The 18,399-nt window shown below is 43.0% G+C and overlaps 1 protein-coding gene across 2 annotated transcripts in view; it reads right to left on the bottom strand.

The window, feature by feature from the left end:
- The window catches only part of SMURF2 (SMAD specific E3 ubiquitin protein ligase 2), a 59,006-nt gene that overhangs the window by 2,724 nt on the left and 37,883 nt on the right, over window positions 1–18,399 (bottom strand). For both annotated transcript variants that reach the window (XM_064395252.1, XM_064395253.1), the window contains exons 6-18: window positions 16,350–16,434; window positions 14,999–15,082; window positions 13,678–13,880; window positions 13,433–13,517; window positions 11,467–11,625; window positions 7,577–7,787; window positions 5,087–5,190; window positions 4,076–4,190; window positions 3,487–3,665; window positions 2,916–3,053; window positions 2,586–2,706; window positions 1,054–1,255; window positions 74–149 (exon numbers count right to left, since the gene is read on the bottom strand). In XM_064395252.1, the coding sequence (XP_064251322.1) occupies window positions 74–149; window positions 1,054–1,255; window positions 2,586–2,706; window positions 2,916–3,053; window positions 3,487–3,665; window positions 4,076–4,190; window positions 5,087–5,190; window positions 7,577–7,787; window positions 11,467–11,625; window positions 13,433–13,517; window positions 13,678–13,880; window positions 14,999–15,082; window positions 16,350–16,434 (1,762 nt within the window). The remainder of the gene's footprint in view (window positions 1–73; window positions 150–1,053; window positions 1,256–2,585; window positions 2,707–2,915; window positions 3,054–3,486; window positions 3,666–4,075; window positions 4,191–5,086; window positions 5,191–7,576; window positions 7,788–11,466; window positions 11,626–13,432; window positions 13,518–13,677; window positions 13,881–14,998; window positions 15,083–16,349; window positions 16,435–18,399) is intronic.

Here is an 18,399-nt window from a genome sequence, read left to right as displayed (position 1 = left end):
AATGCTCCAAATACTCTGACAGCAGATTGCTCTTCAAGCTACAGACCACAACAGAGAACTGAGAAACTCTTACCAGGTATGAGCTTTCGGCAAGTTATTAGTGCTGGCATCAATCTGGTGTATTGTGAAGAGTCGTGGGCCTGCAGCACCTGCAGATCCAGAGGAGATCTCTGTTACTGTGTGCAATAACATGGAATGTCTTCCTTGCACTGCAGCTAATATACAAAGAGAAGCTCTGCACCAAGGAAGATGAAATCATAAACAGGCAGGAAAAAAGTGCAAGGTCCCAGTGGCTGTGGGACAGACCCCTCCTTGCCCACCCAACAGCCCTGCAGTTATTTAAAGGAAAGGTAAGGGAAAAAGCACTGACAAAGAATAAATCAGCTTTTTCACACAGTGTACTGCATAATTCCAACAGTTTTTAGTTTCTCTTCTCTCATCCCTCCTATACCACAAAACTTACACAGCTGTACCTGTCCCTGTTTTATAACAGGTCTTGAACAGTGGCCAATTCACTGGAATCCCACAGCATCACAGTGTCAATTTCTTATAATTTTATTAAATTAATCTGACTACTAGAAATCCCTTTAATGTCTCTGCTAAAGAAAAAAGACTGCAGCACAGCCATTGTTTAGATTTGCTCTGCATTGAAGACAGGACAGGAGAGGCTACAAATGTCCCAGCCTGAGCAAAACTGGAATCCTGGTCTGAGCAGCCATTAAAATACAATTCAGAGGGTCAGTGTTTCTCATGGGGACTCTGCTGTTAAATAAGAGTCTGAGCTTGAGCTGTGTTACTGCATTTCAGTCTAAAACAACCCCCAGAGCTGTGCAACTGATGAGGACTTGTAAAAGTCAGGAATTAAAACCCTGGCTTCTGGAACCCCTGTAAGATCTGAGCTGATGAGAACCCCCTGCTAGAGAAGGAATGAAGAAATGAAATAAAAGAGCCATTTACACAAGAAGAGCTACTGGTGACTGCCACCAGCCCATTGCAATGGCTCTTTGGAAGCTGGCAGCCCCTCCTCGAGCTGCTCGTGCCCGGCACTGTTACCTTGCAGTGCCTTGAAGCCCTGCAGGGGCACCCGGGAGGAGCCGGTCACGAACTGCAGCAGCCGCGCCCTCCTCTCCTCGTCGAAGAGCTCCACAGCCTTCCAGAACCACTTCACGATGTTGCTGTCGGGGGTACAGTGTTTTAACCTGGTATTTGCCTTCCAGTCGTTAACGTCGATTTTTCCCAGTCCACAAATGATGAGCTGTAAATTTAAAATAGGTTTATTTATATTATTTTGTCACTGATCACTATAAAAATGGGTTTGGAGCCAAATTATGAAGAAATGATAGTGAAAAATGGACAGATTTTATACCAAAGGTAAGTTGTAACTTCTCCCTCATCTTAAAAAATGCAGAAATATATCTTTCTTGTGTTTTTTTAAATTTTACCTCTGTACACAAACCATTTTTCAAATGGTCTCAATTCAAATTAAAAAGAACCCAAGCAACCATTCCAAGCTTAGACAAAAGGGCCTGTTAAACAGAAGCACAGATTCTACCCCTGTGTGACAGTGCAGGAATAATTCACATTTGACCTCAGTATTTCTTTCAGGAGCATGGCCCAGGGTGCAGTTTGGCTGGTCCAGCTCTGGACCCCCAGAAGGAATCTTGTTGCTGTGATACCAGCAAAGGACAGAGCAGCCTTTCCTGACACTGAGCTCTCGGTGCTCCTGAAGGCAGAGCCACAATGGATCGGGTTCAGCTCAGCGAGGATGTGATCATAACTCTGAAGACATTTTTATGGCTAAGAACACTGGACCTTCCCCTTCCTTATTCTACAGCTGCAAAATGGTTCTGGGCTAGCAGCATGGCTGGGAGTGAGAATATTTGGGATAAAGGAGGAGCAATCACCACGTTCCAGCCCAGGGATCAGAAGCACAATGAATGATTTACCTGTGGCCATTTTACATGGCAACACCCTCAACTCCACAGACTGCAATTACATTTCAGTTTAAAGCAAGCTTGGGATCTGTGGATTTCTCTTCAGAGGATATTGTTTGGATGCTGACCCTGACATTCTGTAGCACACTTGTTTGTGACAGCTCCTTTCCTTCTGCTGGATTTATGGGGCCATTGGAGTCTGGCAAAATGAACTCTGCCAAACCCCAGGTCCCTGAGACCATTCAGGGCAGTGCACTGAGGGTGGGAGGGAGTGGTGGGAGGGAGTGACAGCCTGTTCTCCTGGCAGCACTGAATTCCACATGAGGAAACTGCCCTGTGAGAACTCTGCACCAGGCCTCTGCTGGAGCAGTGACACCACCCGAGGTCACTGCAGGTCCTCACAGGGCTCAGAGGGGTTTGAGCTACGAGGGAGGGGCTGCAGCCACTTGTGCAGCTGCTGTGAGCTGTCACCTCCAGGAACACTGCCACAGCTCTCATGGAGGCACACACAGCCATGGTCCCCTGAGCTGCTCAGCCCTTGCCCTGCCCCTGTCCCAGCCAGAGCACACCAGGACTGCTGGGACAGCCCTGAGGCTCCTGAGGCTCCAGGGCCTGGTTACACTTGACACAACACAACACTGGTGCACTGACCTCTAACTCCTTCTCATCAAATGTCTTCAGCAGATGTTGTGGGATTACTTCATTAAATCCCTTCTGGAGCGCCAGAAACTGAGCTTCAATTCCTCGTAAAAACCGCCAGTTCACATAAAGTCTGCGAGCAAGTGCAAATTGGGTTTGTGGAGGATGTATTCAAATACAATAAACTGCAATTTATCCAGCCCCAAAACACGGCCCCACTGACAGGATTCCACCAGAGCACTGCACAACCCCACAGCACAACACTGACAATTACTTCAACAAGCAATGGCTCCTCCTCATCGCAGGAAACAGAAAAAGCCCTGGGAAAAGCTACTGATGTACCTGACATATTCCTTTTTGTTCTCCTCTGTCACGGGGATGCTTTTGCCATTGGGTTTCAGCTCGTGCTGGATGATCTCCCCATAGGCATTGTGCTCCACACAGAACGTGTGGTCCAGGACCCCGGTGATGTCGTTCTCACTGGTGCAAAGAAAGCAGCAATGACTGAGGGAAAACATACTCTGCAAATATATGAAAGCCATGTTCCATCTGACAGAAGCACAATTTCATTTTTCAATGGCATTTGAGAGCCCTGCCTGGATGCAGAAAGTGAACATACAGTTCTACTCTGTTACATTTTAAAATCTTTATCAAAGTTTCACTGTTATATTTTAACAACCTGTTACTGTTAATAATAGGTAAAATTAATAAATTAATATTAACTCCACACACCTCCCCCCTAAAATGTGAGTAGCTTGAGCATTTTTAGCATTAAAGAAGCTGAATTGTGTGGAAGATATTTCTTAAATCTGCCAGAGAAGGAGATCAAAATACACCTCATTTCCAGGATGTAGGACCATTATCACATAACAGAGAGAGTATTCTAAAATCCTGAGGTACACAGACTACTTACAGTATCCAAACTAAGCTGTTATGGAGATCAGGGTCCACCAATTCCATGTCATCCAAAGTAATTGGCTTCCCAAGCAACTGCTTGTAGAAAGGCAACGTGAAGCCCCCGTCGATGTAGTGCCCGTGGAACACAGCCATGCCCATGATGCGGCCCACGAAGTGGAAGTAGGACAAGTGTTCCTGGAACAGAGCACAGACAAGGCCACTCTGCTCAGTAACACCCCCACTGCTCAGCGTGAGACAGAATCCAACACCCAGAAAAGAAGAAAGCCCCAAGCCCACGCCCTGTGTGGAGGTTTGGTTTTGTTTCATGCACGGCACACTGAGCATTTCACTTCCAGCCCAGGAGTCTAACAAGCAACAATCAAACCAAATTTCTCCCAAAGGAATCATAAATTGACACCTGACAGAAAATTAAGAACACGCTTGAGAAGTTTGATCAGTGCAAGAAAGAAACTATCATATAATTGTACAAATTCAGTGTCCAGCAGTGCCAACTGTAAGAATTTGGCTCTAAGTGCTGAGCCCTGTCCAGGTGAGCCTGATTCCTGGTCAGAAACACGGATTGACACACACAGCTCCAGCCCTACCGGGTTGACGGCGGAGTCGGGGTTGATCTGCAGCGTGTAGATATCATCCCTGGAATACTGGAAGAGCCCATAGTATGGATTCAACATTTCATGGGACAACAGGTACAGCCACTCCCTAGAAAATAAAATCATTTATTGGTACTCTACAGACAAATGTATTCCTACAGAGAACCATTTCAAAATAATCTGATGTTTTAAATTTTGCTATTGAACATAAATGGGAAGGAAGCTATCTCTCAACATGCTGAGATATGGCTGAAATCAGAATTATGTTTACTAGCTCAGTAATCACACAACACCTGACAGCTGATGGATTTCCAGCTTTCCAAGATTTTCCTTCATGTTACTCATTTCCAAGAGAGTTTCTGACTGTGATTCTCCTCCATCCATTAGACACTAAGACAAGATATTGAATAGAAAGATGCTGGAATCAAAGCTTTTGATGTAAACCATCTTTCAGGTAATGGATATATTTAATTCAAGTTTTAGTTATGTATTCACAAATCAGTAAATAATGGTCTGAGAATTGGGCATGTCATTTTTTGATACAGGAAAAATAACCTCAGACTACTGACAGACTGCAGTTGCCCACCAACAGCTGGTGGCAACATTTTGCTTCAACCTGCAGTGACAGTTTGCAATAAAGCATATTTTTGGTTAAAACTGTGCCATAAAGCCAAGTATTTAGTGGCATATATTCTCACATACCCAAACTTCACTAACCAAAGAAAAATATGTTAATTTCAATAGATACCAAAACCTCTCATGTATGACAGATATTTGACATGATGTGTAATTTGCATTTTATTTTCAATAAATTAGCTCTTTTTTTGATGCAGTTTTTCTTTTACAATAGTACCTAGAGCCGTATGATCTTCTGACATTTAATCTGTTGCAGAAATAAAAATAAATAATAATAATATGAAAGAAGCTGGGCTGGCTCAGGATTCAAAGCACAGGGGAGGCTGGCAGGGGTGGGTGCAGGGGAAACACAGAGGAGCCACTGTTTACCTGGCAACTCCTCCATAATCAAGGCCCTCCTCCCCACGAAATTTTATCATCAATCGTTTCCACAGGTCTTTTGGCCTCATCTTCATGACTTGCCTGTAGGATTCCTGTAAACACACAACACTTCCTTTTATTAACTGCTGTTTACAGAGTAAAAGCTGCTGTGTATTGGAAGTGAAGGGGGCTCAATCTCCAGTCCAAAGGGAGCACTCTTAAAGGGGACATTATTTTACTGATCTTCATCAGTTTCTCAAATCACAGATTGTTTCTTCATTTTCTCCAAATGTGATAACACTTGTCAAATAAAATGATGAGAAGATGAGAAGAACCACCTCCCACTAAATTTCCAGGGGTGAACAGTGATCAGAACATTCTCCCTCATTCTCACATAATTTATTAAAAAATTGTGTCAGTAAACTCCTTTTGTATTCCATAAGGGCTCCTGGTTTTTGCAGCCTGAAAAGCCAAGAGTGGAGCTTGTGCTCTGGGTAAAACACATGTGCCAGCCTCCAAGAAGCACCTTAAGAATGGAAGCAGCAATGCCATCCCAGTAAATCCACAGGATTATTCCTCTGTCAGTAAGTGTTCACCAAGGAAACACAGAAAGCAAGTTGGAAGGCAGAACAAAGGCAAAGGAATTAGAGAAAAAAGGAAAAGTCTGGTTCTTATTTATATCCAGTATCAGCCCCAAGCTCTGCCTCTACAGGACAGAGGAGGCAGGTGGGTGTGTGGGGACCCAACACACTGGACTGAACAAGAACATCACAATCCTGTAGCCTTCCCCCCCTCCTTTCAGTTGCTTACAAAGTGACCTGACTCTCCAAGGGGAAGACCAACACAAATCTTTCTTGGCTGGGAAAAACTGTGACAACAGACTGGGGAGATCAAGTTTGTGGGTGGGGTAAAAACGCAACAGGGATGGGTGAAAGTCCTCAAAAGGACAAACTGTTCTTCAGAAAAGACCAATGAATTATCACTGTGTTTAGTCAAGTGAACAGAGTGATTCTGCTGAATCACATCCCCAAGCAGAATGCAGAGACCCCACTGTGGGCATCTCTGGCCATTCAGAAGCCCTGACAGTTGTAAAATTCTGATTCTGCAGAGACAATTCAGATTGATGATAAGAAATCCAAACTATGAAGAGGAATCCTATTCAGTAGCAGTTTTACTTAAGTTACACTGTATCAAAGATCACCAATAATAGAGTTGAATTTTTAACATCCCCTCTAAAACACTCCATCAACTTCTCAAATACAAGGAAGAAGTGAGACAAGATCTTCAGATGCATGAAGTGCTTGGACTCCTTCCCCAGTCCCTGACACAGGCTGCTCATCTCCAGCCACAGAGAAAGCTTTCCTTGATTTAGTTCATCTCTACAGGGTAAATGCATCTATGTCAATTACATGACAGTCCTGGTATCCCCTGGAATGCCTCCTCTTCACCACAGTCCTGGTATCCCCTGGAATGCCTCCTCTTCCCACAGTCCTGGTATCCCCCTGGAATGCCTCCTCTTCACCACAGTCCTGGTATCCCCTGGAATGCCTCCTCTTCACCACAGTCCTGGTATCCCCTGGAATGCCTCCTCTTCACCACAGTCCTGGTATCCCCTGGAATGCCTCCTCTTCCCACAGTCCTGGTATCCCCCTGGAATGCCTCCTCTTCCCACAGTCCTGGCATCCCCTGGAATGCCTCCTCTTCACCACAGTCCTGGTATCCCCTGGAATGCCTCCTCTTCACCACAGTCCTGGTATCCCCCTGGAATGCCTCCTCTTCCCACAGTCCTGGTATCCCCTGGAATGCCTCCTCTTCACCACAGTCCTGGTATCCCCTGGAATGCCTCCTCTTCACCATAGTCCTGGTATCCCCCTGGAATGCCTCCTCTTCACCACAGTCCTGGTATCCCCTGGAATGCCTCCTCTTCCCACAGTCCTGGTATCCCCCTGGAATGCCTCCTCTTCCCACAGTCCTGGCATCCCCTGGAATGCCTCCTCTTCACCACAGTCCTGGTATCCCCTGGAATGCCTCCTCTTCACCACAGTCCTGGTATCCCCCTGGAATGCCTCCTCTTCCCACAGTCCTGGTATCCCCTGGAATGCCTCCTCTTCACCACAGTCCTGGTATCCCCCTGGAATGCCTCCTCTTCCCACAGTCCTGGCATCCCCTGGAATGCCTCCTCTTCACCACAGTCCTGGTATCCCCTGGAATGCCTCCTCTTCACCATAGTCCTGGTATCCCCTGGAATGCCTCCTTTTCACCACAGTCCTGGTATCCCCTGGAATGCCTCCTCTTCCCACAGTCCTGGTATCCCCTGGAATGCCTCCTCTTCCCACAGTCCTGGTATCCCCTGGAATGCCTCCTCTTCCCACAGTAAAATCCCAGTTCTAGCTGCAGCCTCCGAGCTTCCATCGAAGTGAACAACTCCTTTCCACAGCCATAAACAACCCCCCTCCCTTTCCCCCCCCCGTTAAGAAACGCGTCCAAATCTCGAGTTACCTCAAAGATCTCCTCCCTGGAGACCTCGATCCGACAGTGGCCGGCCTGAGGCTGCTGCTGGGAGAGCTCCTGCCGCAGGATCTTGAGCTTCTGCACCAGGTCGCGCTTGTAGCGCGGCACCGTCAGGCACTCGGCCTCGTCCGGCAGCTGGCACAGGGACACCACCGGCGGCTGCTGCTGCTGCTGCTGGTCCTTCAGCTGGTTCTGCCGGCTGCAAGCACACACAGCGGCCTCAGAGACCCTTCAGGCAGCCCCTGCCCTCTCCTTAAACATTGTACCTGAACTGCTTTCAATTTACTGTGATTATTGCTGTGATTACGCTGAAAACGTCTGGGGCCAGTAAAGAATAAATTCAGAGCGATTTTATCCTGACTGAAGACATATGGGTCTGTCTTTCTTGGCAACTATCAGGTGTTTTTAGGGCTTGTTATTTCTATTAGTGCTACTCTACAAAGTGTGCAAAAGGTTACAGCACATACAATAAGGTATTATCCATACAATTTTACTACTAAGCTGCTGACACTGAATTTCTCAGAGCCCATTTCCATATTTCCTTTACGTGTTTTCCCTTCCTCCATTTTAAAATTCAGGGATCTGCCAAACACTCTGCCTCTAATCTACAGTCAATACCATAGTCTGTTTTAAATGGCTTGTCTGGAAAAGAGTAAGCTTACAAAAAGATGTTTGTACTGGCAGCTTGGCAAGGACCTTGTCCCTTGTACCTGGCCTAGTCTGGACCACAGGAATGTGGGAGTTCACATGGAACTAATTGGCACAGATAAACAAGTATTTTTACTAGCAATTCTAAGAGATTTTGTAAATCTGACTTCTTACTAGGAAAAGTAAATGGATCATGTTGCAGAGATGTTCTCTCTGTGTCGTTTCTTGTACACAGTGAGTGGGTATTTTTATAGCTTTTTAGTATGGCATTCCCAAGCAATACAGGATAAAAACTGTATTTTTAAAGCCTAAGAATATCATCTCTCTGTGAAGCACATGAGCACATTTACTGGATAAATAAGAAACATTACAATTTAGAATGTTTTCCAGTGGAAGGCTAGTTCTTTTTTTTTAAAAAATCAAATATTAAAAAAAAAATAAATTGAACCAAATACTGATTAAGGTATTTTATAATTTCAGGCTATTGTCTGTTTTGAGACAAAGCCTAGTAGAAAACTCTCCTGGCCATCCAAAACTTACCTCCAGACTTTTCCACAGGGACACCCAGAAAAATACAAATCATTGTAATAATTTAGACACACACTGGCTCTGGTTCTGTGGCTCTATGTCATTTGTGCCATGTGCATGGTAGCTTTCACTTGAGATTAGTTTTAAATATGAATCTCATTTAAACTGTATTTACTTGATACAATATTAAAGCTAAATCCTTATTCTATCATCTGGAAATTCTAATTCCATAAGCAGGACTAAGTGAAAATATTCCTTGTATAGGACTACCAGAGAAGACCAAATTTATATACTAAAGTGAGCACCCCTGCATATCACATTTAAGGGTAAAAAGTCACAGTTCCCCAAAGCACAAAGCTGGACAGAGTCATTCTTAAAGGAAATGTAATCTCTGAAATGAGCATGATTTTAACATCAAATGAAATTGTTACTTTTCTCCACACAGTGCTTCCCAAAATAAGGAAGTATTAGGCGGAGAAAAATAAAATGCCATTTTCCAGATCTGACTGAAAATGATCAGTGCAGTATTAGCTAAACAACCTGCAGTGCTTGAGGTCACTACACCTCATTTCTCAGTTTGTTTTCACAGCTGAGTGGCTATGCTTGGTTCCATACAGTGCTTTTAAGGATTCAACTAAATACTTTTCAGGTGCTATAACTTATCAAAATTATCACAAACTCTTGGTCAATGTTTCAGAGCAGAACTGGGTAACCAGCCTGATTATTTTCACAACTTACAATGTCATAACTGGAAGAACAAATGGCTTTACTCAGCTCAAAAGAAAAAGTATCACTGAGAGTAAACGTTTTCTCATGCCTTTGAACCTAAAACTCTATCACACCCATTCCACATGGAGTCTAAACTTATTTCTTAGATAATTTACAAAATGACAGGCCTAAGGCAAACTACTTTTTTTTTGTTTGTTTTTTAAAGAACAAATAAGGAGGTGGGCTCAAGGCAGGGGAAACTTTCACACATCCTGTTTGGTGTAATAAAAGAATAGACACCAAAAATTATTTATCGGGCAGCAGACTTTGCTGATGACACTGTTGGGTGAGTTTCTGAAATCCTTTCTTAATGAAAGACAGATGGACAAATGAAGAACTTCAGCACGCTGCAGGAGAACTCTAAGTTCAAATAAATGCTGAATGGTTCTGTGATTCTGGAAATTAAAAGTCAAATTGGATTTTCCAGCTAACAAAGGTAGCTCTGTTATCTGTCCTCCACAATCCACGTAGAACTGGCTACTGTGCCCTTTCTGCCATTTCAAAATAAATCCACATGAGGAGGCCAGTTTGTCAAATACAGCCCAATTCACTGAGTTTTCTACACTTAAAAATTGCACTGCTGTAGCTAAGAGGGTCTGCAGTTTTTCTTGAAGTAAAATACCTAAATCTGAATTGATTTTAGGAACTTTTCTGTGTTTCAAACATGAACATGCTCCTTCACTGCTGATTTTTTTCAAGATCATTTTATTTTCAAGCCACCAATTTCAATTCAGCTAAAATGAGTACTGATTTGTTTTAAACTAAAAAAAAAAAAGCAGCCGCAGTACCTCGATGATGATGGCTTACTTACTAAAGTCCTGCAACATACACATATAAAACCAATGACTTCTCTTAACAAAATACATATTTTCTGTATTTAGGCTCCTCTCTCTCTTGGGGTGTGAGGTTCAAGTGTATATTGGGTAGAGGCTAGACAGCTTTTGTGTAATGTATGAAAGACATGCTGTCTCCCGGATATGACTTTCCATTCCTCAGCTTTGTCCTTTCGGTGCTTGTTCCCTTTATTCTTCCCTTCAGCTTTTCTTCCCAATGATTCACTTCCTTTCAGGACTATTCCTCCTACTGACTCCTCACCCAGGCCTGCCTGGCCTTCCATCTAACCAACTCTTCATTGTTTCTTCCACTTAACACCTACTCAATACTTTACAGGTGTTTCCCAAGAGTATTAAAAGGTATTAGCAGGAGAAACAATAGAATCAAACTCCCAAGTACCGCGGACAAGCCCTCTGAGAGAAAAAAAATAAGAGAGAAAAAAGAAATATTTGTTTGCTTTTTGGTTTCCATTTTTAGTAGAAAATCCCCAGTGTGTAATGAGTGCCTAGGGAATAAAACACGAGCCAGAATTCTTTTAAGTTTCCCATTCTCATTTTAAAACGGTGAGATGAAATTACTATATCAAAACACGAAGGCAGAAAAAATGTGGTTCCTATTTTATCCTTTTTGTAAGAAAACTGAGTTAAATTATTGGGGCCTTATTTTGAGAACATATCAACTAGTCCTACTCTAAAACTGAAGGCAAGAGCTGAGCTATTTCTCCTTTACTGCAGGAGAACAGCTGGGCACTTGTGCACCCTTTCCTAACTCATCAGTATTTCACACCACTGGCTCACATGTAACTTCTTATTTTAAAACAAGTTCTTCATAACTGAAAATAGAATGAAGTATAAAGAAAACAAAGTGTGTCTCTTGCTGTTAGGAAAAAAAAAATCCATGGGCCAATCTTTCCCATCAGACAGCGCTTGCCTCCCTCCCCCTGTGCATCACAACAGCCACATTCCTGCCTAATGCTCCTGCAGACTTTTCTCAAGCTCATCTTTGCCGTGAAGCAGAGTGAGCTGGTGTGTCACAGAACTGCTCCTGAAAGGCTCCGGGAAGGGCAGGGAGCATCCCGACCCCAAGCAGGCTCCACTCACTTGAGCACCAAGTGCAGGTTCGCAGAGAGCCGCGGGTCCGTGAACTGCGTCGTTCTGTTGTTATGGTCAACAAAATAAACCCTGCCTGTTGCTGTATTTCGGATCTCCCATCCAGGAGGCAGTGGACCAAGCTCTTCACAATTGATGTTGCTAAGATCCCTGCGAAAACAAATATAAAATGAAAAATACCTCAGCAATTGGCCTCCGAGCCAAACAAGCGTAAATGTAACAGAACAATTCCATGAAGTCTCAGAAAATGTATTGTTTCAGAAACCTGATCTGTTCAGCTGGAATCTCTGCTCCCAAGGTACAAGCCCACCACAGCAGAAACACACACGCCAGAACACATGCCGTGGGGAAAAAAGTTCTTATCAAATAGCCCTCATTTTACAAACTAACTTCAGCTGTTAAATTAATAAAGGCTTCAAACAAAAATAAAGACCATTGCCATATTTGTCAAAATGGAATTGCAGTTCTGCACCAATTCTGACAGAAAACATTTTTTAAAACAACATTAGTCACGTAAGGAGCTGTGAATCACACTTTAGAAACTCATACAAAACAAAACTGTATTTCTGAAGAGTTAGACTTTCCATGAAGAATTACACATGGGATGTGTATGGCACTGGCTGTTTTGCCCCAGAACCCCATGAGCTTGTGGGAAGCTCTCTAACCAATTATTTCAAGTCAAGGAGTAGATGAACAATGACTCAGCTCTGCCCTGAGCAATGCAGAGGTGGCTCAATAGGGTCTCAAGAAAAATTCTGCTGAAATTAGGAAGATGTAAATTCGTTCCAGAGCCTCACTGAAAACAAATGCTGGTCTCCAAATATATACACTGATTATTCATGGATGCAATTCACACCTCAGAGCCCTCACACTGTCCAGTGCAGCTCTTCCCAAAGGTGTTCAGCTCTCCCAAAATCACAGGAGCTGAGGGAGGAAAGAGCCAAGGGACAGAATGCCTTAAAAGGTGCAGTCTGCAGGGATCCCAAAGACTTGAGGAGCCACTAATGGAAACATGGAAACAAGCTCTGGGAGTGAACTGCTGCTATTCCCCACGAACACACTGCTGCTGTCCTGCAGGGATTACTTTTGCTGGCTACATGACTGTGGCTATTAGCCTCAAAAATACAATATTCCTTAGAAATGACATCAATTCTATCCTCATGCAAACAATTCTTGTTCTCAGAGACACTCCTGCTGTTTGTGCTGCCACACCTCAGGGCAGTGCTGACTTAGACTGCACACAGAACTATCACACCCCAAATTTAAGGATTAGATCTTCATATGATGTTTTTTAGAGCCTAGTTTTGCATAATACACAAGTTACTGACCTTTAGGAGGCAAGTGTTTACAACAGGATTTATTATAATTTACAACAGGATTTCTTGGTTATTTAAAGGACAATCAGAAACTACCAATAATTTCCACTATCATCCTTTCCTTTCCAACACAACAGCAATATTCACATGTACTTTCATGAACAGTATGTACATGTATATTGTGGAAGTAAGGACACAGAATTTAAAATACTTAGCATTTGGTTTTTCCAAGTATTGAGATAACTGCAACAGGAAAAGCAGTTTGACTGTTTCAATCCAAGCCAGTTTTCACCGAAGTATCTTGATGGAACTTCTTCTGGAAGTGTTCAGATTCTACTGTTTGTTTCATTATGTTGCAGAGTACTAAAATCTGGACTTGGCTCTAATTCATATGCAAAATCTAGAATCAGTGAACTGTTCCTGTTTCCAAAACACTACTGTAATTTATTTCCTAGTCTTCCATTTTTTCATTACAATACCAACTTGAAGAACTGGGGAAGAGAGACTAATTTGTTCTGATGAATGATGTGTTAAAATAATGTATTAGGGGCCAAGAATCATTAGCCAGAGAAAACTTGGAGGAGAGCACTGCTTAAATGATTTTGATTTGAAATATTAAGGGTACTCCCATCATTTCTTACCTAGGTACTCTTGGATCGTGCCACGTGCTGACACCAGTTTGAGTATGCAGAAAATAGACCTGACCTTGCTGAGTTGTCCTTTGCTCTGTGAAATCAAGACAAATTAATAAACGTAAGAACAAAAAATGCAGCATGAAGATTCACAAAGACTGATTTCCTTCAACTAAGCAATGAAAATATCTTCCACGTGAGAAGACACAACTCATTTTCCCAGTTTCTTGAGATCCCCCACAAGATTTCCATACCGTATCCTTCGGGCAGGTCGGGAGGAGTGTGCAGGTGTGTCCTGCTCATGTAGTTCCTGTGCCTCTGGGAGCGGACCCTCCTCTCGGCCAGCCGCGGATCCGCCGCCTGCCCGCAGGACGCGCCGTTGGTGCCGCCGATGGGGGTGTTCTCGTCCACCAGGCAGCTCAGGGGCCTGCCCGGGCTCGAGTACTCGGACGCTGGCCTGGGGACAGCGGGGAAACCTCAGTGTGGTGGCCACGCAGCACAGCTGGGGCAGCCCCGGTGTCCCCGGGCTCTGGGGACACCTCAGCGACCTGCCCAGCAGGACACCGCGACTGGAGCAGGAAGCTCCTGTTCCACGCTCACCAGAGGAACCTCCTCGCCTCCAAACTTTCTCACCTTGCCTTCATCTGGCTGAGGAAGTGATTCCTTCTAAGTTTTGTTAGTCCTTCTAACTTTTAAGGAATGTTATTACGGCAGAAGGGTGAAAAGGGGCTAAGCAAGAATAAAAGCAGTTGCTCATAAGAGCAACACTGACCACTGCGATTTTGTATCTCAATGCTGCTTTCTAAAGGATTTTAAATGGGTTAAAGGGGGATTGACAAGGTCACAAGAAATCTTCAACATAAATTATAAATTTTGCATTTGTTTTTCTACTGTGTCTAGAACTTAGAATGTGTATTTCAACATACAAGGAAAAAGAGAAATAGGAAAACAAAAAGCTGTTCAGTCCTTTCAATCCCAAACTGCAAACATGTATAAGAGCTGATAGGGTTAACAGTCCAGATTATTTAAAATGAAATATATCCATGCAGAGACCAGAATTATATTGAGAATGGAAGAGAACATCTGCCAACACAGACAATCTGCAGAGGATTCTGATAAAAATGCAATGACACTGCCTGCAACACAGGCAACAGCAAAAGTGGCTTGAGGAACAGTTTCACAACACACGTCTACAGTGATCAGAAAAAGTGATCACAATGGTTTCCAAACACACTCTGCAGCAACCAGCTGTAACTGTTCTGGGTCACAAGGTCTCAGAGCAGTGTCTGACAGCTACTCGTGGTCTCACTGCTTCACCCCTTAAGATGATCTAGAGCTCTACCACAGCATCTCTACAAGAAAGCAAAGATGTTACGACTAGGGCAGGGGAAAAAGGAGCCAGAAAGATCTTCTGAGTTAAATATTAGGCAGACTGAAGGAGAAGGATGCTAAAGAAGGACAGCATTCAGCTTGTGCAGAGTGACTGAGCAGAGGAATGAGCAATCCAATCCCCCTGTGAGAGCCACTTGGAACTGCTCAATGATCAAACCCCATCCTCCCCAAGGAATTCCTCACCGTGTGGGCCGCTCCCACTGAGTTGTCCGTGTGATGTGGTTTAAATACTGGATCCTCCCCGAAGCCGTCCTGCGCTCCTCCCACCTGCAGGTCACACAGGCACAGATAAGGCACTGAGTGGCATTTCCAGGAAACCAGGGCACAAAACGTTTCCAACAGAAATGCCCAGCTCAGGAAGACTTACACTGCTATGAATCATGTTAGCTGAATGAGGAGACAGGAAACAACTGGAAGTTCAACTCAGAAATGGTTTAACATATTCTTCCCTTGGAACCAGGCACATCATTAACAATATCACACCTTCATATTTAATAATGGCTTGAATTCTAATTAAATCCAAACAGCCACATAAAGGAACTTCTTGGAAACATGTTTAATAATGCATTTAACTTCTTTTGACCACTGACTCTAACAAATGCTTTCAAAACATCTTCATGCACTACTTGCTTTCATTAAAAAGTCAGCTTCAAATAATGTGACTTTTTAATTATCATTAAATTTGCACTCTGAAATACACGAGGCTGTACAGCAAATTTTGCAGTTACACAATTAAGTGAGCAATATTTATGCAAGGAACATTCTGAAGTGAAAATTTAGAAGCATTTTCAAAAATGGTTTTGACTTATCTGGACACCAAATTAACAAAAGAGTGCTGTTACAGCCTAGGATGATGATTTGCATTTCAAAATTCATCCTCTGAAAATTCATTTTCTCCTGTCTTTACCTGCCAAGAATCACATTCAGAAAGTCTGTGTTTGCTCTGAAGAAGTTGCTGACAGCACCAGAACCTAAACCAGAGTATTTTCCTGTGTTTGCAAAACTCTTCTAGGTGACAATGATGTCATTAACTCTCACAGGGACAAACAAGATTCCTAAACCCTACTTTTGGAAGGTAAATGCAGCAAGAACTTGGGCTGCATTACCTTTTCCAGTCACATTTTCTTTCCTAAGAGGAGCATGAAGAAGTGATCCATGTTTATCACAGTGGATCTACACCTCTGCGTGGTGCTGAAGAAGGGCAGCCAGGCCGTGTGGTCACTTCCTTGCTACAAAACTACTGCACTGTGCTGGCTGTGATTTAATCTGAAATATGTGTTTTCTTGGACAAGTTATTTTTTCAAAGCATTTCTTTACATATGTCACCTCCCCTTTTCCAAGTGGAGATAAGACAACAGCCAAACTATCAACCGCTCTGCACAGCCCAGCTGGCTCAGCTCCTGCTCTGAATGCAGAACTGCAGAACTCTGAGTGCAAGATTTAAAATAATTTATCTGCACACTGAGTTCTCACTAGTACAGAAGTCTGTTGTACGAGCTGTTTTTGTGTTTACATCACAGTGATGTCAGCTTACCCATCTGGTAAATCGTTATCGAATAACCGACTGCAATCCACAACTTGTCCTCCTGTGCCTATTCGGTCTCTGGACTGAAGACTGACTATTAGGATAATAAAAGAATTATTAAAGATGTGGCATCTGAATGCAAATCGTGGTTACATTTGAAAGAGAATTGGTACAACTTGGAAGATTAAGCTGAGACATGTTTGGGATGTTTTTTCCTTCTCACAAGTCAAAGATGTTTGCACAGGAACTCTGTTTTCAGACATGGAATTCTCTACACCTTACTTCAAAAAAATCAGCTTAAGGAGTATGAGTGCATGTTAAGGCAGAAAAGGAAGTGAACTGTGAAACTGCAATTAATTTTGTGTGTTGAGGTGGACTGTGACACTTAACTGTGGCAGTGGGGTGCCACCTCACCCACGGCTGGGACAGGAGCACCAGCAGACCTCTGAACAGGAAGAGCTAAAATAAGGAATTCCTCCCTGGTTTTGACTCCTTCTCATATATTTTGTGTGCCCATGAGTTTCAACAAACACACAGACACACAAACACGAAACCAGGCAAAATGTAACTGCTAGAAGCACTTCAGATTTCGTTTATTGGCTACTTTCTAACACCAGTAAGAAGTCAATGTAACTCACACAAAGCAGCCTGAAAAGCCCTTGCTTGCCCTCGCCAAAACTGCTTCACTTTTAATTTTTTTTTACATGATTCACTGTAATGGGTATTTATGCCTCAAGCTTTTGTACTGCAATTATGAAAACAGAGATTTTTTAGACTGCTTTTGTTCCCAATATCACAGTTCAAAAGTGTCCAATCTGATAATTTATGACACTTGTGTTCCTGTGGAGTTGGGGTGGTTTTTTGATGTTTTGTTATGCCTTTAACAATAAAACAATTGCTTAAAAAGCTAAATACGTGCTGTGGCCCACATTTCTTGAGGTGCCATTAATGTACCTCTGGACAACTGTCTTCGAGTCCTATTTATATGCAGTGAAATTATCTTACAGACCTTAACCTGGATGCAACCAAACTTTTGTAAAGATCAGAAAGTTAAAAAATCTGGAGCAGAATTGACAGATTTTGCCTGAGTCCCCAGATTTTCAACAACAACATGTTTTGAAGATTAGAACTCAACAGACCAACCCAGGGAGCCCTGGAGTACCTGCTGCATTCCTCATCCACATTAACCCCTCATCATCCATGAACTCTAACATGACAAATCAACTTCAGAGGGAAAGACACCTTTAAATTCAACCAAACCAGGATGTCACACGATGTATTTATTCTGCCACAACCCCACATACTACAAGTTCACACCACTGTGGGTATGCAAGGTTTGGGAAGTAAAACACACAGGCAGAAATTAACATAAACAAAAGAAATTACCTCCCCTTTGCCTACGTGAGGAGCAGAATTTGTGCATGACTTCATTTTGTAATAAGTAAGGGCTTATTTTTTTCTGCACTGCCACATCAGAAATAAAGTGGTGGCACAGAAGAGCTGCAAGATTAAGACACAATTCAGATGCCCCTGGATCCATTGCTGAAAATGCCCCCTTTCCTTCCTCTCTTTGAAGACAACCCAGGGATTTAAGATAAAGATCCCCCTGGTCCCTGTACCAAGGCATACCCATTGTGCACTTGATTTGCAAGATTATAATCTACTGAAGGCATCAATTACATTTTAATATGGGTTTGCAATATTGCATGGTCTCTTAATTTAAGAGTTTATAATTGGAAGAACTGAGAGCATATTTATAACTTATTCTGCCTTTTGCTTATTTTTAATCCAGATTTGTCTACCATCTTACTACTACAGTGGAATTATCTAGTTTTACTCAGGCTCATTCATCCACTCAATGAAGTGGTACTAGTGAAGAAAGATTAAAATATAAGAAGATTAATAATGACAACTTAAATTAAAAAAGACAGGAGTCTCTGGAATCTTACCAAGGATGCATTAAATTAAAACAGAACCATGACTGAGTCTTTCTGATGGCATGAACAGCAAACAGAACACTCAGATTTGCTCTGGGTCTCTGCTGTAACCTGACAAGGTG

The sequence above is a fragment of the Passer domesticus genome, chromosome 20, assembly GCF_036417665.1.
Source record: "Passer domesticus isolate bPasDom1 chromosome 20, bPasDom1.hap1, whole genome shotgun sequence".
Classification (NCBI taxonomy): Eukaryota; Metazoa; Chordata; class Aves; order Passeriformes; family Passeridae; genus Passer; species Passer domesticus.
This window is presented reverse-complemented; position numbering and strand designations above follow the sequence as displayed.